The sequence below is a fragment of the Fundulus heteroclitus genome, chromosome 3 (assembly GCF_011125445.2).
Source record: "Fundulus heteroclitus isolate FHET01 chromosome 3, MU-UCD_Fhet_4.1, whole genome shotgun sequence".
Taxonomy (NCBI): Eukaryota; Metazoa; Chordata; class Actinopteri; order Cyprinodontiformes; family Fundulidae; genus Fundulus; species Fundulus heteroclitus.
In genome coordinates this window covers 4,574,728-4,598,172 of record NC_046363.1, presented here as the reverse complement: position 1 = coordinate 4,598,172, position 23,445 = coordinate 4,574,728, and the positions used below count along the sequence as shown (strand labels likewise).

Genomic DNA, 23,445 nt, shown 5'->3' with positions numbered 1-23,445 from the left:
CTCAGTTTGCAGGATTGTACAAATGTTGCACGGCTGTGCATCTCGTCACTCAACCAAACGGCTCATACACAAGCCGTCTTGAGTAGAGGTTCTGCTGCATGAGGGGGTCTAAAATCTGGCCGTCCCCCACCGAGCAGCGCTGTGGCAGACAGCTGCTGACCGTCTGTCTTGCTAACGCCGACTGCTGTCACCTCCAGCTGCTGCAAAGTTGGGACACGCGTCAATGGAGAACCGATGGGAGTGATGCATTTACACTTCTAGCAAATAATCTGAAAATATTGAATATTAATTAGACAACATATTTAGTGTATTTTAGTTGTGTACAATTCATATGTGAAGACAACAAACGATTTCTTCTGAGCATTGCCAGCATCTTTTTCTTCTGAAAAACCAGTCTGGGCACTGGGCTCCTGAATGAACTCTCCTTTATTGCGGCGCCCCCTGTGGGATCCCCACACCTGCTGGACGGCGCTGGGGGACAGTCCAGCCTTTGTTCTGATGGGGGATACCAGGCTAACGCTGCTAGTCCAAATGGCAGCGGTGAAGGGGAGACCTGAACACCTTGCAGCAGGCGGTGGATGAGGCTGCAGTCTGGCTCAGTGTAATGACCTCTCCTCCATTATACTGAGTAGACACAGAAATCCTGTGTTACCAACAGCAGACAGCGACGGAGCATCAAGGCCAACGTCCTGCAGAGGCACCTCTGCTGTTTTCACGGAGCGCAGGTCGGCCCAGGACTCTGGCCACTTCTCCAAAGTTAGCAGGTGTGGTTTCCTGCTGCTGCTAGCATTCTCTGAACTCGTCATCGTGTTGGCTGTTTTAGATGCTTTCAGAGCTGCCAGACCTTCCTCCTGACATCTCTGATGAGCTGAATTTGCCGTCTGCTTTACTGCGGTTCAGCATGCTGCTTCTTTCCTCGTACCCGTTTGGCCAGGGGGCTGCAGCTGCCATGGCCTGACTCCTGGCAGCCTCCAGGAGCTGAGGCTGCCTCCACATGGCTGCTCTCTCCATTCCAACAACTTTTCATCTCCAGGTGACAAATCATGGCTCCTCTAAACTGAGGAATCTGTGGCAGGATTCGAGCAGTGACGGTTCCAGACGTTCCCCGTTCAGAGCTATTCATCAAAGAGAACCTCAGGAAGGCTGGCTGCTGTCATTTCAGCCAGTTGAGTCAAGGGGCAGGAATACACATGCAGGCCACTTTTATGAAAAAACAGAAAACCATGAGTCATTTTTCTTTTATTTAACAATGAGGTAGTCCTGGGTTGGTCATCACAGAAATACACGGCAGTTTGTGGTTGGAACGGGGCAAAATGTGGAAAAGCTCAAAGGCGCTGTCTGGGGGCCTTTTTCACAGCTGCAGCTGGTGGTTAGGCTTCAAATGGTCTGATTTCAGGCAGACTAATAAAAGCATCTGAGCATTTGAGTCTGATTAAAGTGTTGCTGCTGTGTGGCCCCCTCTTCTTCTGCTTTTGGACATATATCAGAGTGATTTCAGTGTCAGTAAACTGGGTTCTACCACTGGATCCGGTAAATGTCTTCAGAGGTTCTTTCACTGAGCTGCAGTGAAAAAAATGTATGTGATTCTTTTTGAGATGTTTGATGTTCCTGAAAGTTTTGAAATGTTAGCAACTGCTGCCATTCCTTTTCTTTCATTTTCCATCCAGTCCTTACACCAGAGGGATCCTGTTCAGCACTGGACACTAGAGGAGAACCAGCGTTCTCTGTCCATGCCGCCCATAGAGAGGAACCCATTTTCATTAGCTTTGGACCCATTCTCCCTGGCTGCTTGTTGCAAAGCAAAACACTGTCCTGTCTGGCCTCATCCCTTAAAAATACCAAACTTTAGAGAAATGTGCAGCTCTGAAGTGTGGAGTATAAATTGCAGAAGAGGGCAGTCAGTGATAACAGCTTCTAACTGGACCTCTGTGTCTCCCTGCTTCAGACATCTGGAGTCTCGGTGTGATCCTGTTCATGTTGGTTTGTGGCCAGCCACCTTTCCAGGAAGCAAACGACAGCGAGACTCTCACCATGATCATGGACTGTAAATACACGGTACCGACCCATGTCTCCAGTGCCTGCAAAGAGTAAGTGTTGCTCAGCATTCTTCCCCTTTTATTCTGCTTCCACTCTCTATGCATTTATTTCTTTGTGACGTTTTTTCCCCTCAAACAAAATGTAATCAAACTTTCTTTGCTTTGTTAATACCACCGATTATACACTGGTTAAAAAAAATAAATAAATGAACCTGTGAGATACATCTCAATTGAATACAAAGATCCTGCTGGCTCTCCACCCTGATATGGATCAGGTCAGGTGCTAGGAACTACAGGGTGCACCTGAGGTCACAGAGAAGGTGAAACTGAAAAAGTGGTCAGGCTAGTAGTTTACTGAGATGTCATTGCAGCCAGCCTGCATGGTACTCAGTAGTTAGACTGGGCCCCATGTATGCATGTCTGACCACGTTGGCTCATGATCCCAGTGAGATGACGGGCGGTGTCCTGAGGTATCCCCTCTCAGATGCAGACCAGGGCATCACTGAGGTGCAACCTGGTGACATCAAATGGACCTAAACATGACGTCCCAGAGATCTTCTATTGGATTTAGGTCAGGGAGCGTAGCGGGCAGTCAATGGTATCAATTCCTCCATTAAGGTTTGGCATGATCATGGAGGACCCCAGGTCCCAATGCACCAGCATAGGGTCTAACAGTGGGTCTAAGGACTTCATACAGATACCTAATGGCAGTCAGAGTGTCATCGTCAATCTCTACAGGTCTGTGTGCTCCTACAGGGATATGCCTCCCCACACCAACACTGACCCAGCACCAAACCGATCAGCTAAACAATGATGCAGGCAGCATAGCGTTCACCGCAGCTTCTCCAGACCCTCTCATGTCAGACCTGAGCTCATGTGAACCTGCTCTCTGTGAAAAGAACAGGGCGCCAGTGCTGAGTCTGCCAATTCTGGTTCTCTGTGGCAAATATCAGTCGACTTCCACGGTGCCGGGCAGTGAGCACAGGCTCTTCTAGAGGAGGTCAAACCCCCAGGCGACCTTCATGAAGTCTCTTTCTAATGTTTTGACCAGAAACATTTGTGCCAGTGGCCCACTGCAGGTCATCCTGTTCCTCTTTGCACAAAGGAGCAGATGCTGGTCCTGCTGATGGGTTAAGAACCTCCAACAGCCCTGTCCAGCTCTCCTAGAGTAACTGCCTGTCTCCTGGAATCTCCTCCATCTTGTTGAGACTGTGTTGGGAGACTGGCAACGACAGAATGAGCCTTCCTGTTGGAGTTGGACTGCCTGCGCAACCTCTGTAGGGACCAGTAGTGACTCTGACCCTGGTCAAACATAAAACTACTGAAAAGGAGTTTAAAGAAGAGGGGAAATGTTTTTGTTGCCCTTTTACTGCAGCTCTTAATTTCATTAACACCAAAACCAGGATTAACAACTGACCTGACCACTAACATTTGACAAATTTAACTTAATTTATGTTATACTCTGATTATATAGTATATATAGAATCTATCACCATGTAGCTATAAAAGTCCACTCCCTGCTCCTTGGTTCTCCCTGCATTGATCAGGAGCTGATTCAACTGGCACCAGGCCAAGAAGTCCTGTGTCCTCATTTATGAGAATTGGATTGAAATAGATGGATATGATCATCCCTCGGCTCATGAATAACTCATCGTGAGTTTTAGTTGCTTTAGGTAGCACCGGATGACCTGAGGGATCTGGAGGGAAAAGCCAGTCTCATCAATATGGTGGATTAAGATTGATAAATGAATGAACTGAATTTAATCAACTTTTTTTCTTGTCATAATGAACACTAAAAGGGTTTTACATCAGAACCACATTATGCCAATGAAACTTAACAAACACAAGCAACCATTCCACAAGCAATCTGCTCAATACACCAGAACAAATGAGACAAACTGAATGAACAGGAAGAACTTGAACTTTGTCTGACTGGATTTAATATATTTTAAATTTGACAATCATGTCAAACACTGCTGTGGATCCCTTTGCAGTCCTAGAAACCACTCTTTCTCAGTACCTGAGCTGGCCCTCACACAGACACTGTTTAGAAGGAGACCCAGCTGAGACTGGACTTCCTGCAACAAACCTAAGAAATCCAACCTTCGACAGGAGCTGCCCTCATCCAGTCTGTTCTGTGTTTGTGCATCACTATGTAGTCTGGCTTATCCGCAAAATAGGACCGGTCCAAACTGCACATTCAGGCCTGCAGAGAGGATCATCAGGGGTGACGTTCTCTTCTTCAGGAAAACGACTGCCAGCATATCTGCAGATCACAAACATCCTGCACACAAATTGTTTAGCCGTTCACCTTCTGGTCATTTGAAAAAACCAGCCGCCACAGAGACAGTTTCTTCCTCCAGGCTGTCTGTCTGAAGAACACAACCAACACCTCACAACCTGACTAGTCATCTCCACTACTGTGGAACAAAATAAGCATATCTGTACTACAACAGCCTGTATTTAAAAAAATAAATAGTTTGGTGTACATGCACATATGTGCATATTGTGTGTTTACCTTTCATTTCCTCTAGAGTTGATATTTATTTACATTTAAGGTCTTTACGCTGTGAACGGATGAAGCTGGGGTTTGTGCACACAAACTTGGCTGAAAAGACTGACTGACTTGAAAGAGGTGTGAGCCATGCACTAGGCTGCAGCTTCAGAGCAGAAATGTTGGGACAAACGGGACGTGCAGATACAGCTTTTGGTACGACCGCTCACACCCGGCAATAATGCACGGAATCAAACAGTACACACATGTAAGGCAGAACATGTTACCAATGTGTCATCATTAAAATATCAATCATTGAAATGAAACTCAACATTTTACTAATCCCAAGAGGGGAATTAAAGGTGCAATAAGTAATAACTAACCTAGTGTTGCAAATCAGAACAAAACATTCACTACAGCCTGAACATCCATTTAATCAATGGTCCGTCGCTGCTGTGAAACTCCACTGAATTTTTACTTACACAGGATAGGTATAAGATGTTGTATTCTCTGCTACTTCTGGTCTGCTTCTCTTACTGGCTTTCTGTTACCAGGCTGATGCTCTTTTGCCAAGATAAAATACCAAATGCTGCACTCTGCTTTGGGAACCCTGGGAACTCTCGTATGATTGGCTCAGGAACCAGGAAGTAAACACAGGCTACACTCTGAACTGAAGTAGTTCCGGACCGTACCTCTAGGTTTGAAAGGAGAAAAGCTTGACATAGACATTGTTGATTGGAGAGATAAATGAGAATGAGATAGATTGATTTTACAGTAAATATCTTATAGCTCCTTTAAATGTTGCTGTATCACTCACGGTTCTTAGAGTTGTTGAAGATGGTGATGACTATGGGCAGGAAATATCACCTGTTGTGGTCGGTATTACAGTTGATCTGTAGAAACCAACACATTCATCTCCTGAGGGTTCAGAGGAGTCCACAGAACAGAACCAGCCTTCTTTACAAGCTTGCTGAGCTTCTTTAAGATAGTTCCTCTGATGCTGCTACCCCAACAGAGGATGACAGAGGAGATCACACTCTCCACAGCAGAGTTATAGATGATCTGCAGTATCTTGCTGCAAACCCTGAAGGACCTAAGCTTCCTCAGGAAGTCTAGTCTGCTCTGACCCTTGTAGACATCTTCACAGTCCAGTCTGTTGTCCAGAGTGAACGCTGAGATATTTTCTTTCCTCCGTCACCTCCAATTCTTCTTCCATGATGGTGTTTATCCTTTTCCCGATTCTCCTGAAAGCTACAATCATCTCCCTTGTTTTATTCACGTTCAGATGAGACAATTGTTTCCACACCATGCCACAAAGCGGTTCACCAGCTCCCTGTACTCAGCTTCCTGCCCATCTCTGATGCATCCAACGACTGCAGAGTCACCTGAGTATTTCTGGAGTTGGGTGGTTGTTGTAGACGTGTTGACACTCTTCATATATTTTGGCTCTGGGTGAGCTCAGCGCTTTTATTGCTACACAGTGGCAACGTTGCCAGCACTATTGCCTTGTAGCTAGAAGTTCCTGGGTTTGAAACCCGACCTGGTGTCTTTCTCCATGGAGTGTGCATGTTCTCTCTGTGCACGTATGGATCCTCTCCATGTACTCCAGCTTCCTTCCACAGTCCAAAAACCAAGCCCGAGCACACACTTAGGATGGATGAAGGTATTATTTCAACTTGGTAAAAACATATACTGTTCTTTTTGGGTTATGCTCAGCGATCAGGTTGGTTGTCTGCTCTGGCCTGCCTTCCAGATTATCATGGTTCCATGTTCCTGAGTGTGTCTCTCTCCCTTATTCCCTGTTGGCCAGTCAGCTAGCGAAAGTATGCCTCAGTAAATAGTTCAACCCCCCACCGTCTTCTAGGATTCCTTGTTTGGTCATCTATGGTTGAAACTTCTCGAGCAGGCTGAGAACAGTACTTGTTTCTAAGCACCCCTCCACCCAATGCTTTTGTTCATCCTGGAGAATTGCTGAAAACATTTATGCCCGTTTATTCTCGCTGTTCATGGCTCGCTGGCACCTCTTTCACACCTCCCCCAGAAAATGTGGAATGTTGTGATTTTACACTTGCATGTGTGTTACCTGAGGTGTGAGATAATACAGGATAAGGCAACTTGCTGTGAGTGTTGACAGTACAGCGCTTCACCCTCTGAAAAGCCAGAGAGGCAGAGAACAGGAGAAAGGACAAACGGTCTCATCAAAGAATGGCACGAGCTGAGAAGAGCACGCTTTTGACCAGCGCTGGAAGACTTGTTGGCCGATGGGAGTGCAGACAGCAGCTCCATTTAAACACATCTCCCACATCAGCAACACTGATGACCCTTCAGCACTGCTGTACAAATGCATATTTTTTTGGTGGTTGAGGTGCTAGTGGTTTTTATTGACAGTAATAATCCAGGAAATGGGCAAATAGCCAAAAATGTTGGCAGAACATGCGTCACAAATCCCAAAGCTAACCTGTGTAGCTTATGTAGTCCATACTGGTACAAGTATGAGCCATGCCCATTTTATCACGCTTTTAAAGTGGAAGTTTTTAAATCCCTCTAAGGAGGAAACTTTTGTTTCATAAAACAAGTCCCCAACATTTATTTATTTATTTTTTTACAAAAACTTGCGTTTACAGCACACAGGATGCCATTTACATATCTTATCAAACATTGCTGACTGTCTCAGAAATGTGCTTCACTGCACAGACATGCTTAGCAACCCCCCATCCATGGTTGGTATGGTTGGGAATCAGAGAGTCCTACCTTTTAAACAAGAGGCACGTCTGTGTCCAATGTGTTCTGGTGAAGTAATGTCTGTGTGGAATAGAACTTACAAAACTACCAGTCACTGCTGCTTCTCAGAGCTGCATGGAATAGCAGACACCTATGGCTCATTGAACATCTAAATTTTGTCAGCATTCATTTTTTCTCTCTCAAAGTCTGTCATAATAGTGGCAAAGAAGAGGGAGGCTAACAGCTCTGGAAACTTTGGAAGAAGTTATAAGGCAAAATGACATAGTTCAGCCTATTTTCTCTTCATTTTATCAATATTATCCTGTGCTCAATGGTACATTATGACAATAAACAGTTTAAATTTTATGACCATTTTTTTTTTTTTTTTTTTTTTTTTTTTTTTTTACATATGCAGAAAGAGTCCTACAATGGAGATCAGCACTTTGATTTCACCAAATTCCCTTTTTATAAGGTAGAAAAACACATTTGGCATAGTTTTGGTATGTTGGCTAAATTAAAACATTTAACTTAAAACAAATCACAGGTCTGCCTGGCACATGGCCCAATAAAACCTTTGTGAAAAAAAAATGCTTCACCTGATTCAGTTCAGATTTGCTGCAGTTCTAGTCAAGGTGTGGATCCACAAAGTCGGAGGATTCTCCTATTCTTTCAAAATGTTTTTTGTGGTGTTTTGCAATGTTTATTTTGAAAAGCATATAGACAGGCGCAAATTATTTGTTTTTGTTTTCTTTGTTTATTCAGACATAGTGGCATTTGTAATGGTGGTTTTATTGGAAAAATATTCTTATAATGCTTTACCTTCACACAGATAACTAAAAGTTTGCATTTACACTTTATAGCTGTGGAGCTGTACTTGTCTTATATCAAGTATGTAATTTCAGGCAGAAATTGCTCCTAAACCCCTCTGGGCTTAACAGGTTAGCAACTGAACCTCGGCAGCTGTGTTGAGAACAATCAGCCTCCATGTATGGGGCGCTGGCTCTGCCACACACCATCCCTTGTGCATGTCCTCTGAAAGGATGTGACCCAATAAAGTTAGTTTTTTAAATCCCAATTTTTTAAATCTGTGACCGAAAAATTGACATAATGTTTGAATTAAGATGATGTACAGCAGGTTTTATCATGTGTAAATTTAACCAGGGGTGTTGTGGCTTTTATTCAGTAGTTTTGAAACCTCAACGAGCTGAGAACATGTGGACCAGCAGGCTGCGAGTAACATCTCCACACAGTCATTATTTACTGTCCTTCCTCTCTCACTCTCTTCTCCATCTCATTCCAGTCTAATAGACCGCATGCTGCAGAGGGACCCTAAGCGCAGAGCCTCACTGGAGGAGATTGAGAGCCACACCTGGCTGCAAGGGGTGGACCCCTCACCGGCCACCAAGTACAGCACTCCTCTGGTCTCCCACAAGAACCTGTCCGAGGAGGAGCACAACAGCATCATCCAGCGCATGGTGCTGGGAGACATCGCTGACAGAGAGACTATAGTCGAGTAAGTGTCCTTCTGAGTAAACCCAATGCTGATGCTATTTATTATTAGGGATCAGAGGTCGACCAATTAGGGTTGTCACAATACTAAAATTTCAAACTCGATATCAATACCCAGGAAAATATCCGACACTTGATACCCTTTTTGATACCAAGGGGATAAAAAAATGGCAAATAATCAAAGGCATAAAAATATTTTAGTGACATGAAAAACTCACATTTTTCAATCTCAACATTAAGTTAAATTTTTATATTCAACTTTTCACAACACGTCATCTCAAGGCACTTTACACAGAATGTGCTTTAAAGAAGTATACAAATAAATGCTGAATAAATAACCCAAATACAACTCATGCCTAGCAGCATGCTAGCCGCCGCTAACCACACAACATTAATGCGGACCACTGGTCGTGCTATCAGTAATATCTTTGATTTTTTTAAATGAAATTGTGAGCTAACTTTAATTTATTAACCTGTTGGAATTCATCATGAAGGCCCGGGTGTCGGTCCTTGAGATGTTTGACCAAGTTTGTTGTGCTGCTCAACTTCATTGCCACCACTTTAACGCACTGCTTGCTCACAGGCTTGTCAAGATCTTTGGGGTTTCCTTCTTTGTTTGCCTTGTATGCAAAATATTTTGTATCGGTACCATGCCAAATTAGTATTGTATCTATCTGGATACAGCATTTGAGTAGCAATACTTTTAACAACCCTATGACCGATACATCGGCCGGCCAATATTTGCATTTGTTGTCCTATATCGGCATTGGCCGATACATGCATCCCTTGTCAATCCATTATCTAAAAACCCACGTCTGATCCGCAGTGGGCGAGCTGCCACAGCTGGGGATGTGTTTGTTCCCATGGAGAATCATGTATGCACATAAAAAACAATCAATCACTACATGTAGAGCATCTAACTTTACATAAAATAATGTCCATACACTGCAGCGATGGTCAGTGTTTCCTTCTCCCTATTGAATTAAAGAAGCTCTTTTCTTGCAGTGACACATTAATTTAGTATGAGCAAAGTGTTGCCGTAAGTGTTGTGACACGGGGGGTTTTCGGTGTACCTTTCAAACTGCAGTCTGAAGCTGATTGTTAATATTAGTTGGTTTTAATGCAAGTTTTGAGACTTTTATAACATTTGTTATCATTGTCATTTTTATCATGTAAATGGAGGAAGAAAAAGCGATACTGGGTTTACAAATTGGCCCCAAAAAGGCTGTAGCAAATATCTGCTAGACTGATGTCAAAATAATCGGTAGCGGCATCAGCCTTAAAAAAAATTGTATCGGTCGATCTCTAGTAGGAAGCCATTATTGCTCACATAACACATTTCCTGCTTAGTGTATTACTAGATATAATCTACAGTCATTACATGATTAGAGGAAGACACCTGTTTTGTAATTTTATTTGAATAAATTTCTGGCTACTCTACCTACTGCGAGAAACTTCATGAATAAAGAACTGATTTGTTTTAACTAAAAATGTACCAGAGACAAAAACCTGGACTTTATGTTAAAGTGAGACATCTTTTTGTATACAAGCTTGGTTATTTTAATGTTATTTTCTAACTGCTGAGCTCATTGAGCCATTTGTATACATTAACTGCTGTAAGTATTGCTTACAAGATTTATGGGGAGGGGGGGGGGATTTAGAAAAGTTTTCTTTTGTTTTTAATGTCTTTAGTATATCTTTTCTTTAAAATACCAGAATTTGCAAATAACCTTATATTTTTTGATTACATAAGTTTTTAAATATTAAAGCATGAGATGCTATGATTAAGTTACTCAGTACTTCAGCTGCCTTTTTACTGAATATTTTATATTTGAGTAATTTCTTGGCTGACAACTTTTTACTTTTACTTGAGTTAAAATATGTTGAAGCAGTGCTACTCTTACTTGAGTACAGCTTTTGGCTACTCTACCACCTCTGTACCTAGCTGCCGTCGGGCGTCTTCCTCTGCTGAGAACTGCATTTACAGATGAATCTCCAACTGGAATCTCAACGAAAGGCTCATTTGTTTTCATTCCAGACTGAAATATCTCTAGTGGTTTTGTGTTATTTTTGAGGATTCTAGCTTACAGCTAATGAAGACCAAAAATGTAGTTGTGCATTTTACAAATCTGGCCTCTGTGGATGAGTGGCAAGAAGAAAATCATTGCTGATGGAAAACCAGTAAGAAATTCAGTTTAATCTCTCGGTCTATGTAGAAGACGCAGCAAGCAGAAGAAGGTGCTCTGATCAGAGGAGAGCAAAATGGCACTTTTTGAATTGGAAGCATAATAACTGTGTGTCAGAATGTGATCAGTGATGTCAGCCTCACACCATCTCCATGATGAAACATGGTGGGGGCAGCATCATACTGTGGGGAAGCTCTTCTCCAGCATAGGCAGAGCAGCCAGTTAGAGTTGATGGGAAGATGGATGGAGGTTAAATGCAGAACGACAGTAAGAAAAGCAGAAAAGCCTGTTGGTGGCTGCTTGAAGGTTTTTTACTTCCTGATGTCTCATTCGTAAAAAAAAAATGTAATACCATTAATGATGTTCTTTCCATTTCACAGTAATGCACTGCTTTGTGTTGGTCTGTTTCATAAAACCCCATTAAAATCTAATGTAGCTTGTGGTTTAGGTCTAAGCTTGCATGCCTACATTTACAAGGCTTTGTGCGGTGACTTTGAAACAGTGGCTTGTTTGAAAAAGAATTTATTTTTATCGTTTCTGTCAGCAGTTTGGCTCCTAACATGCAAACTGTTCGGTCTGCCACCCTACAAAGTCTGAGCGGGACTCTCCCTGTTTGTTCTGCAGCCTCATCATGTGTTTGTTGTTGCAGGGCTCTGGAGACCAACAAATACAACCACATCACGGCAACATACTACCTGTTAGCAGAGAGGATCCTGAGGGAGAAGCAGGAGAAGGAGGTCCAGACACGCTCCTCCAGCCCCAGCAACATCAAGGCACACTTCAGGTAACGTCTTTACATCACATCTTATGCTGCTGCAAAGGGAGAACTCGGGAATCTGCAGCAACTAAATTAAGGCTCTGAGTCACTGTGTGGGAAAGACCTCTCACTGTCCGCTGCTCCACCGATCCCAGTCACATTTAAGGCTCCGTTTGAGCTCCAAATGTTTTAATCATCAAGCAGACGAGGAAACGTTGTGAGCTCTAAAGAGATCCTTCAAGTCTCAGCCTTTATCTCTCTCGTCATTATTTTCTATCATTATTACAGATGTCTGTTAATTCTGGCATTTCTTTTAGTCAAAGCTTGGACTTTTGGAATCATGCTGCTATAAACTAAGCAGACATGTCCTTGTTTAGTTTATCGCACAGCTGTCCAAATATTTGCTCCATTTTTCCTCGCCACCATTGTTCCTGCGCTCTAAGAGGAGGAGAGACGTAACAGAACCACACCAACTAACCACATAACTTTTTTACTGAGCAGAGCTGGGAGAATCAGTTTAAAGCAGCCATTTACTGACATCCTGACTTGGATGTCCAGGTGCTCTAAGGGGAATCTGAAGGCTCTCAGCTGATTAACTTCATATCTGGTTTAAAACACTAGAGGAGGAGGCGAGTGTCATCAGATTCTCCAGTGCTGTGTACATAGCAACAGTGGCAGAGCCAAACACCACCCTGACGTCTGGAGGTGTGTTTTATGGTTCTTGTATCCAAAATGGCAGCAGTTTACTTTTGTACAGGATAACTGATATAATGTCGCGAGTTAAGAAAATCTCAGCTTTAAACTAGGGGAGGGCAATATATCGAATATACTCGATGTATCTCGAGTTTTCCTTGCCGCGATATTGAAAATGGCTTTATCGCGACCATTGTGTGCAAATTTTCACAGCAAGATTGATTCTGTGAAAGCATCATTCGTTCCGCCTCCAAGCCAGAAAGCGCTCTGGCGCAAACACGCACACACAACAACGAAGCCGTGCAATTACTTACGTTGACGAGACAGCGAGAACCACGGCGACAGCGGGCTTTTCAGGCGGTGGAAGGATGTCGGACAAAACGCGGCAATTTACAAAACATGCCATAACACCATTGCCACAAAAGGTAGCAGTAGCACAAATTTGTTCCACCTAAGTCATCCAGTGCAACTCTTGTAAACTCCGCGTGTCGACCCCCCACAGATGTTCTGTTTTTAAGGTCCAGTGTTTATCACGAAAGAGCTCTAATATGACAATACTATGTGCGGCTGTGGTTAAAAAATGGCTAAAATATAACATTAAATACATTTTTATTTTGCAATAAATTTTTCAAACAAAATTTTTTTTGAGATATACCAATGCAACTTTAGGCACTAGTTGGCTAAAAACATTTGTTATTCAGGGTTATTTGAACATATCGTGATATATATTGTGTATTGTGATATAGCCCAAAGATATCGTGATATTGGATTTTCTTCATATCGCCCAGCCCTACTTTAAACACTTGCAAAATGTTCTTAAATGGGAGATTTACGTCCATCCGTCCGTTTTCTTCCGCTTATCCGGGGTCGGGTCGCGGGGGTAGCAGCTTCAGTAGGGAGGCCCAGACGTCCCTCTCCCCGGCCACTTGGGCCAGCTCCTCCAGGGGGAATACCAAGGCGTTCCTAGGCCAGCCGGGAGACATAGTCCCTCCAGCGTGTCCTGGGTCTTCCTCTGGGTCTCCTCCCAGTGGGACGTGCCCGGAACACCTCACCAGGGAGGCGTCCAGGAGACATCCTAAACAGATGCCCGAGCCACCTCAACTGGCTCCTCTCGACGTGGAGGAGCAGCGGCTCTACTCTGAGTCCCCCCCGGATGACTGAGCTCCTCACCCTATCTCTAAGGGAGAGTCCAGACACACTACGGAGAAAACTCATTTCAGCCGCTTGTATCCAGGATCTCGTTCTTTCGGTCACGACCCAAAGCTCGTGACCATAGATGAGGGTAGGAACGTAGATCGACCGGTAAATCGAGAGCTTTGCCTTTTGGCTCAGCTCTCTCTTCACCACAACAGATCGGTACAGCGCCCGCTTCACAGCAGATGCTGCACCAATCTGCCTGTCGATCTCCCGCTCCATCTTCCCCTCATTCGTGAACAAGACCCCAAGATACTTGAACTCCTCCACTAGGGGCAGCACATCCTCCCCAACCCAGAGGGGGCACTCTACCCTTTTCCGGTTCAAGACCATGGTCTCGGATTTGGAGGCACTGATTTTCATCCCGGCCTTTTCGCACTCAGCTGTGAACCGCTCCAGTGAGAGCTGTAGATCACGCCCTGATGAAGCCAATAGGACCACGTCATCCACAAATAGCAGAGACGCGATCCTAAGGTCACCAAAACGGATCCCCTCAACACCTTGGCTGCGCCTAGAAATTCTGTCCATAAAAGTTATGAACAGAATCGGTGACAAAGGGCAACCTTGGCAGGGTCCAACTCTCACCGGAAACGAATCCGACTTACTGCTGGCAATGCGGACCAGACTCTGATACCGGTATCCATACAGAGACCTGACAGCCCTTATTAAAGGGCACGGCACTCCATACTCCCGGAGTACCCCCCACAGGATCCCTCAGGGGACACGGTCGAATGCCTTCTCCAGATCCACAAAACACATGTAGACTGGTTAGGCAAACTCCCATGCCCCATGAATGGATTCATGAATGAAAAGCTGCTATCTGTTATTGAAAAAAGGGTGGCTACATAGGTCACTGATTATTTTAGTTTTAATTTTTATTTTAGTTGCATAATAAGTCTGCACACTAATAGTTGCACAATAATTGTGCACACATAGATATTCTCCTCAGAAAGCCTAAATCTCACTTTTACTTTCTTAAACATTCAGGGCTAAGGTTTATTGACATTTTGAATAGACCAAAAGCACTGTAGTTAAAAAATTTTATTTCATCCTCAAAACTAGAACCTGCCTAATAATTGTGCACACATTGTAGAACCTTTGTCAAAAAGGAAATTTTTAAGCCTAGTCTTAAAAATAGACAGGATGTCTGCCTCATGGACTAAAACTGGGAGTTGGTTCCACAGGAGAGGAGCCTGATAGCTAAAGGATCTGCCTCCCATTCTACTTTTAGAGACTCTAGGAACCACCAGCAGACCTGCAGTCTGAGAGCGAAGTGCTCTGTTAGGAACATACGGGGTAATCAGAGCTCTGATATATGATGGAGCTTGATTATTAAGGGCTTTATACGTTAGAAGAAGAATTTTAAATTCTATTCTTGATTTAACAGGAAGCCAATGAAGGGAAGCTAAAATTGGAGAAATATGATCCCTCTTGTTGATTTTCATCAGAACTCTTGCTGCAGCATTTTGGATCAGCTGAAGACTTTAAACTGCATTTTGTGGACTTCCTGACAGTAAAGAATTACAATAGTCCAGCCTTGAAGTAACAAATGCATGGACCAGTTTTTCAGTATATGGGATTTAAATTGCATGTCTTGGTAAAAAATAACACCCAGGTTGTTTACTTTAGAGCAGTTAAATTTCATCCGAATTAGATTAATTGCTAAGCAGTTTCTTTTTTTCAAAGACTCTGGTCTAAAGATGAAAACTTCTGTCTTGTCAGAATTTAAAAGTTTGTCATCCAGGATTTGATGTCATCAAGACATGCCTGTAGTTGAAGTAATTGATTGACTTATGGGAGAAATATAGCTGAATATCATCAGCATAACAGTGGAAATAAATCCCATGTCTGAAAACTTTATCTGTTGGAAGCATATGTATCGTAAAGAGAATTGGCTCAAGAGTTGAACCCATTTTGTTGGAGACAGTCTTTTTTTTCTTTTTGCACAGTTACAGTGGCAGTTTGTCAAACAGATGTTAGCTGGTTGATTATTCAGGCAATCTGCTCAGATAGAGCCTGCAGTTGGCTGCGCAAAAGACATGAGGCTCGCAGCTTTGAAGCTGTAGTTTTCACACAGCTCCGCCCTAATATAGGTCATGGGTGGAGTTCCTTTGAAATGCTATCACAGTTTGATCAGTCATTGCTATCACATGAGGAGATGAAGCAGATCGTGTTCTGCGCTCCTGGAGTAAAGCATGTGTATTTGGACCAGGAGTGTGGGATTCAGTGTCATGCTGCATCAGGGTGTGAAATATGCTTATGGCAGTAATGTCTTTTTTCTTTATGTCTCATAATTAAGGATCCGAGGACCATGTTCGGATACAATTTCATTTCTGCGTGTCCCAATGTGATCAGATCATTTCTAACTAAATACTATTGAAAGAAGGTTAGCTTCCAGATCATGGATGTCTTTTCCTTGACTGGAAATATTTCCTAACAACTAAAGAGCGTGGAGCGTTCTTTCAGCCAGATAACCAACAGAGTGAAGGGTTAGTACTGCGTTTCTCCATGCGCCGTACAGCCGGAGGAACTTTTAAAGAGCATCTTGTTAAAAGGACTTTACAGTATGACAGTGTGATGTAAAATCCTTCAGTTTTATAACAATAAAACCTGATACTGCTAACCTAGTGATGTCCTAGTGCTGGTAGAACATTGGTTCAGCAACTTTTCTTCATCGGACCACAGATTCAGTCAAAACGTGTGTAAAAATCTGGGTTTTCATGTAAATTGTGAAGAGATGGATGGAGAGCTATGTGTGTGACTGATTTCAGCTGTGAAGGAGAAAAGCTAAATGTCAGCCCCCCAGGGATCCAGCAGAGGGACGGTGTAGAGCGCTGACTGCTGTTCATGGACCTGTGCTTTAGGGAATCTGAACATACACAAAAGCTGAATTATTGATTCTCTGCCATGATGCTCCTGCTGCTCCATGTTTTGATCATTTCCTCCCCTGCTGTTGATTTGTAGTTAATGTTATTAGAACGGGACTGTTGCTGTGACAGCAGCTGTTATAACCTGGTCTGACACATTTATTGAACAAGGACCTCACAAAAGTATTCAGACTCTTTTTCACATTATTCACGTTACAAACACAATCTTTAGAGGTGTTTTTCATTTACTGATAATAGACCAAGTTTTGTTCACTGGAAGGAAAATTCTACATGATTTCTAAATTTTTACAAAAAACAAACAATCTATTGAGGCCTCCTTACTCTGATACTTTTATGTAAATCCAGTGCTATCCATTGCCTTCAGAAATAACCCAGTCAGTAACCAGAGTTCAGTAGTTCTGTGTCTGGCCTCAAAGGTCTTTTAGAGAACAATCAGCATCATAAAGACTAAGGAACACAGCAGACACGTCAGGGAGGAAGATGTGGAGAAGCATAAAACAGGGTTAGGTTCTAAAAACTCTGTTCAGTCTATCATCTGAACGTGGAGAAGGTGGACCACCTGCAGATATATGCACCTCTGCCAACGGGTCCCACCATGCCCTAAAAGAAAACCTGTTGGCGGCTGCAGATCCCTTGTGACCGGGGTGGAGGTTCACGCTACAGCAGCCCAATGACTGCTGGGGTTGGATAAAACTTAGTTCCACACTTTTGAGATTTCATTCATTAAAGAATGTCTAATCCATGAAGGATTTTCCTTTCACGCCACAGTTGTACTCTACTTTGTGTTGGTCTGTCACAGCATCCTAATAAAAACCCTAAAGTTTGTGGTTTAATTTAACAACCTGCCATTTTTAAGGCTCTGAGCCTGACAGTCTTAGAGCCGCACCTAAATATCTGCAGCCCACAGTCACAGAGCTCTGAGCTTTACAGGGTGCAGCATCTTCCCCGACCCAACTTTAACACTTAGAGCGGCTGGTTCCCTTTAGCACTCCACCTGGACAGTAGTTTCCTCCTGCTCTCTGGACCAAGCTGTTTGAAGGTGTGAGCCTCTCAGCTGCTGTTCATTAGTCCTCTTCACTAAGTCAAACGGCTGCAGATGGTGTCTGATGTCATTCATGTTGTCAGAGAGGCTTTTGTCCCTGGTCCGGTTCCTGTCAGGACCAGGTCCGTTCACCCGATGAAACCAAGCCGTTTCCGTCTCCTCTCTGCAGGCAGTCGTGGCCAACAAGAGTGGACATGCATCAGGACATAGAGGACACCTTGGCTTCTTCATCTATCTCGCACGCTGGAGGCCCCCAGTCCCCTGCTCGCAGTGCAGAGAACCTGCTCAACGGGCATCGCTCTAAAGGCATGATGGACCTGGGCCGACGGGAGGAGAGTTCAGTCACCGACTCAGCTCAGGTTTTCATCACATTTCACCTCACGTGCAAAAATGTTTTATCATGACTAGTCATGATCAGATGGAACATTCCAATAAAGCTCTTTGTTAATGTTTTAAATATACGACTTAGTTTCTTTTGTTATCAGACACATTGTTTTTTGTCTAAAACATAGCTGACATGTTTCCACGGTGAGGTGTTGTCAGTTTGTCTGATAACAAAAAAAAAAACAGAATAGGATGGTGACATGTAACATTAATAGCAGTGACCATTAAGGGAAAGCATTCCCACCTACTAATGATGGGTTTAAATGAGTTTTGACTGTAACTGACTTTGGAGGGCAGGAGTTCATTCAAGATGTTGAACAGCTGGATGAATGGATTTCCACTGCAGCTGCAGATGTACCTGCGCTGAAGGAAATGCAGAGCCCAGGCCACCCTGTCTAGGATGCTCAGCTGGTCTCGTCAGGCTGATGTGCTCCTATAGACTGTTTTATGTTCATCCTGGTTCTGATGAAACTGGTCTGGACACATAAGCCCTGATCATTCTGTTTCTCTGTGGATCCTGAGTGGGTTTAGTTCAGCTTATTTATATAGAACCAGTCCACAGTAAACTGAGTTTTCTATGTGAAAGAACAGTAAAAACGTAATGGCCGGAGTATGTCTCTTAGAGGCTTTACCTAGGAGAAAAACAACTCCTGAGGAGGGATGAAGATGCTTCATCAGCTGAAGCAATAGTTCATTTAGATCCTTTTTGCTGGAGAGAGATGGAGTTAATCACAAAGAAAGGGCTAAATTCATCATTTTCAGGAGAACATGAAGTTGTTGGCAGCAGTAGTCGATACAGAAATAATTTCTGCCAAGGGAGACTAATAAAGCAATCTTAATCTTGGTACCCCCTGTCCAGGATGGTGTGACGGCTAAACAGAACACCAGACCACATGTAGCTGCTGTGAAGAGAAAACAGAGAGAGCAAATAATGCAAAATTGGAGGGTAGTAGGGATATCTAGTAGAGGGAAGAATAGTGGTCATTACGGTCCTGCAGCATAACTATAGAGGTAGCTCAGGGTAACATGAGCCACTCTAACTATGAGCTTTGTCAAAAAGGAAAATTTTAAGCCTAGTCTTAAAAGTAGACAGGGTGTCTGCCTCATGGACTAAAACTGGGAGTTGGTTCCACAGGAGAGGAGCCTGATAGCTAAAGGATCTGCCTCCCATTCTACTTTTAGAGACTCTAGGAACCACCAGCAGACCTGCAGTCTGAGAGCGAAGTGCTCTGTTAGGAACATACGGGGTAATCAGAGCTCTGATATATGATGGAGCTTGATTATTAAGGGCTTTATACGTTAGAAGAAGAGTTTTAAATTATATTCTTGATTTAACAGGAAGCCAATGAAGGGAAGCTAAAATTGGAGAAATATGATCCCTCTTGATGATTTTCATCAGAACTCTTGCTGCAGCATTTTGGATCAGCTGAAGGCTTTGAACTGCATTTTGTGGAATTCCTGATAGTAAAGAATTACAATAGTCCAGCCTTGAAGTAACAAATTCATGGACTAGTTTTACAGCATCACTCCTGGACAGAATGTTTCTAATTTTAGTGATAAAATTTTGTCACTGACAATAAAATCCTAGAAAGCTGTTTAATATGGGATGTAAACGTCATCTCCTGATCAAAATAACACCAAGGTTTACTTTGTGACTGGAGACCACTTTCATGCCTTCCACTGCACAGCGTGGGTTGAGTGGGCTGTGTTGGTTCTGTTCCTCGTATGTTATTTTGATTTTAGCGTCCAGCTCTGGTCACTGACATGTTTCTAGGGCCAACAGGTGTGTGTTGTGATGCTGCCTGTGTCTCTCTGTGTGTGAGGCGTTGCCTGTAATGCTTCTCCTGTACTGTGTGTTCACAGGGAGCCTGTGCAGCAGCTTGTGGCCCTGCTCCTCCTCCTGGGACCTTCAGAGCTCAGGGTCCCTCCACGGCAGCAGCCAAGCAGAGAATCTGTCTGTTCAGGTCTGATTGGTTTCCTGACTTCAGCTTAGGAGAAACACAGAACCTCCGCTCAGTCCAGGCTCTCCCATCTGAAGCCATAATTCTCTAAACTGAACCACAAACAGTTGATAGATCAGATGAATTGATAAAACTACATGTTGCCTGTTGATCCCCTTCTAAAGTGGTCATTTCTTTTCTGTGTGGTTGTTAGAGTGGAGGAGGATGAAGAGGAGGAGGAAGAGCAGGACCCCTCCCCCCTCCCGACCCAAGTGATCCTGCGGCGTAAGCCTCCTTCCATCACCAACCGCCTCACCTCCAGGAAGAGCGCCCCGGTGCTCAACCAGATCTTCGAGGAGGAGGGCGAGTCAGACGACGACTGTGAGATGGACGAGGGTCTGCCGCCCAAGCTCAGCCGACTCAAGATGAACATTGCCGGGACCGCCGGCGGCGTGGGCCCCGGGGCCACCTCGGCGACGTCCCCGGGGCCCACGCAGAAGCACTACCACAGGCGCAAGAGCCAGGGAAGGGGGTCGTCATGTTCCAGCTCGGAGACGAGCGACGACGATTCCGAGAGCCACAGGAGGCGTCTGGACAAGGACTCGGGTTTCACCTACAGCTGGAACAGAAGGGACAGCAGCGAGGGGCCCCCCGGCAGCGAGGGGGGCAACGGAGGGGGCAGCAGCTCCGGGCAGGGGAAACCCCCGTCTGAGGGAGGCGGCTCCTCTGGCGCTGACAGAGGCAGTCCTCCTGGTGCTGGTGGGAACGGAGAAAGGGAAGGTGGCGGTGGTGGAGGGGGGAGCGGGAGAGCAGGGGGGGGCAACCAGGGACAAGACCGGCCCTCCAGTTGCTGCAACAACAGTAGCTCTACCAAGCCCTCCCTCAGCGTGGCATCCCGGCCGTCCCGCACGGCGAGCCGCGGCTCCGAGCTCGTGGAGAGTCTGAAGCTGATGAGCCTGTGCCTCAGCTCCCAGCTGCAGCAGCACCGCGGCGGGCGGGGGGCGCGAGGGGGAGGGGGCAAGCTCATCATAGACCCTCGAGATGTCAAAGTCCAGGAGAAGTCGGCGTGGAGGATCTGCATCGGCTCCAGCGAGAGCCCGGACTCCGTCACCCTCCCCAACACCACCACCACTGGCCTTCCACGCACTCACGCCGTGCTGCACCTGCACCAGAAAGCGGTGGCGCCCGGCCTGCAGACCGGGCCCGGCAGCAGGGACGTTCACAGCAACATGACCGCCCTGAAGAAGGGCGTGCTGCAACTACCTCTGTGTGAGAAGACCATCTCTGTCAACATCCAGCGGGGCTCCAGGGAGGGGCTGCTGTGTAGCTCGGCTCCAGCCAGCTGCTGCCAGGTCATCTGACCAACGCCTCCTTCCACTTTGTCCCTCATGCCTCCTGTCCCACCCCCGCTCTGCCGCTCGTTTGTAGGAGGACGTGTTCTCCCGTTTCCCCTCGTTCTTTAAACCCAACCGCACTTTAACGTTCTTCAGCTGAATGTCAAGCAGAGTAGCAGCGAGTCCAAACTGTCCAAGAGCTGAAACCACTAGAGAGAGCCGGTTACAGTCATCTTTAAACAGGACAGAGCGCAACGTGCTTAAAAGCATGTTTGGTCGAACAGAAATCTGCTACTTTTGTGTGGAGAGTACGTTCTCCGAGCACGGGTCATATCAGAACATCAACTTGGAATGTTGCAAGCATGGAGAGCAGAAGCCTTGTTGGTTTCAGAAAAGGTTCTAGGACAGGTTTCTGCCAGGGTCACGTTTATTCTCCTGAATAACGTTTCCCGCTCAGACCAAATTCTAAATGAGAGCGTGCCGCAGTCTGGGTCCTCCAGCCTGGGTCCTCCAGCCGGTCTAACATTCATCCCGTTGTTAAGAGAGAACTCTTTCCAAAGGTGGCTCCATGCGGCACCTCACAGCAAGTTTACAGTCCTCCTTCTACTCTCCCACCTCTGGTGCTGTTCCAACCAGGAGCTTCAGTGTTTTCATGGGGATTTTATGTGACAGACCAGCAGAAACGATTCCTGCTGCTCATTTCTATCTTCTGCCATCTGAAAACGGTGGTGCTTGTAGAGCCACCCTTGGGTGCGGGTCTTTTGGGTATCTCTCTACCAGCTTTGAACATCTACAGACTAGAAAGTTTCACCCATTGGTTCTAATACAGCTGGAGCACATCTGGAGACAGATTGGATGTAGACGATGTTGGAGCAGGTTCTCCTAACGTGATTCTGCTGTGTTCTAGACCAGTGGTTCTCAGCCTTTATTCAGCCAAGTACCCCCTAACAGCGCAGATCATTTTTAGTTGAGAAAACAGACTTAAAACAGATCACTGTGCTGTCAGAGTCTAATTAATGAAACTTTGGAACTCATAAACACATACATTTGGAAATTTAAATGTTAATAAACTATTACTAAATGTATTACAAAGATTTCTCATCACTAAAATGTAGTGATTCAAACTAATGCAGTGAAAACAGTGACCATATAACCACTTAAAGCTATAACATGATCCCTATAAAACTCCTTAAAATTTGCAAGACACCTCACTTGTAGTGGTCTCTCTTGAACTATTTGGACATAAAAGAAATAAATAAATAAAGATTTTTGCACATAAAACAATTATCAACATAAAGTGTCCTCCTTTGGGATCACAGTAAAGATCTGTTCTCAAAGAGAAATCATTAACTTAATTTTAAATAAAAGCAGAACTTGCTAAAAATAAAAGATAACAATATTTAGCATCTTAAAATATTTTAAGAATCAAAAAGAAGACTGACGTCTTACCATTGTTACATTGAACAGAGTGTTTTTGCTCTTAATGAGACATTTCAGTGACACTCTGTGCTTCATTGTTGGTGTTCTCCAGCCACGGTGTGTTTCTCTGCTTTGATCAGTCATTGACTGAAGGAGGCAAAGCGTGCTTTCTGTGTGCTGCAGTGTTCAGCTGCCATCTTTCCCCAGAGCCGGGCTCTGGGTTTTTAGGATAATCAAATTGAATCGCCTACTGAAATATAACATTCATATTTTCCTGAACTATTTATGAAGCAATTATTTTTAAAGGATTTTAGCACGGATGCTACGTTTTAAATATATGCATTTTTAAAATCTCACGTACCCATTTGAGAACCACTGTTCTAGACCATGCCAGTCTCCATCTGACTGCATGTTTCCGTCTTCTCATCCACTCTGACCTGCTTACCTGTTGAAATAAAAGGGTCCCCACAGCATGATGCTGCCACCACCGTGTTTTAAGCTTAGAGTTTCCCTCCAGACACGTTATACTCCTATAAGTCCAGTTGATGTCTAATCTGAACTACAGGACTTGTGCTAAACAGGACCTCTTACTGCTTCTTGCTGACACTCTTCCATTAGGGTCAGAGGTGTGCAGTGCACATCCAATAGTTTGTCCCACCTCCTCTTCCTCCAGAGTCACCATCTTGGCTGCTTCTCTGACTGAAGCTCTCCCAGCCCAGCCTGTCAGGCTAGGTGGACGTCCGTGTCTTGGTAGGTCTGCAGACATGGAGAGTTTTCTCCATGTGCAGATGATGGATTGGACAGAGCTCTGGGAGATGATCAACGATTGGGATGTTTTCTAACCTCAC

General features: G+C 44.6%; 1 protein-coding gene across 1 annotated transcript in view; it reads left to right on the top strand.

Annotated features, from left to right (window-relative positions):
• snrka (SNF related kinase a) overlaps positions 1–22,570 on the top strand; it is a 35,200-nt gene extending 12,630 nt beyond the window's left edge. Inside the window, exons 3-8 of the mRNA XM_021308279.2 lie at positions 1,946–2,087; positions 8,552–8,764; positions 11,596–11,730; positions 17,690–17,879; positions 19,768–19,868; positions 20,059–22,570. Coding sequence (XP_021163954.2) covers positions 1,946–2,087; positions 8,552–8,764; positions 11,596–11,730; positions 17,690–17,879; positions 19,768–19,868; positions 20,059–21,205 — 1,928 coding nt within the window. The 3' untranslated portion in view covers positions 21,206–22,570. The remainder of the gene's footprint in view (positions 1–1,945; positions 2,088–8,551; positions 8,765–11,595; positions 11,731–17,689; positions 17,880–19,767; positions 19,869–20,058) is intronic.
• Positions 22,571–23,445: the final 875 nt, after the last annotated feature.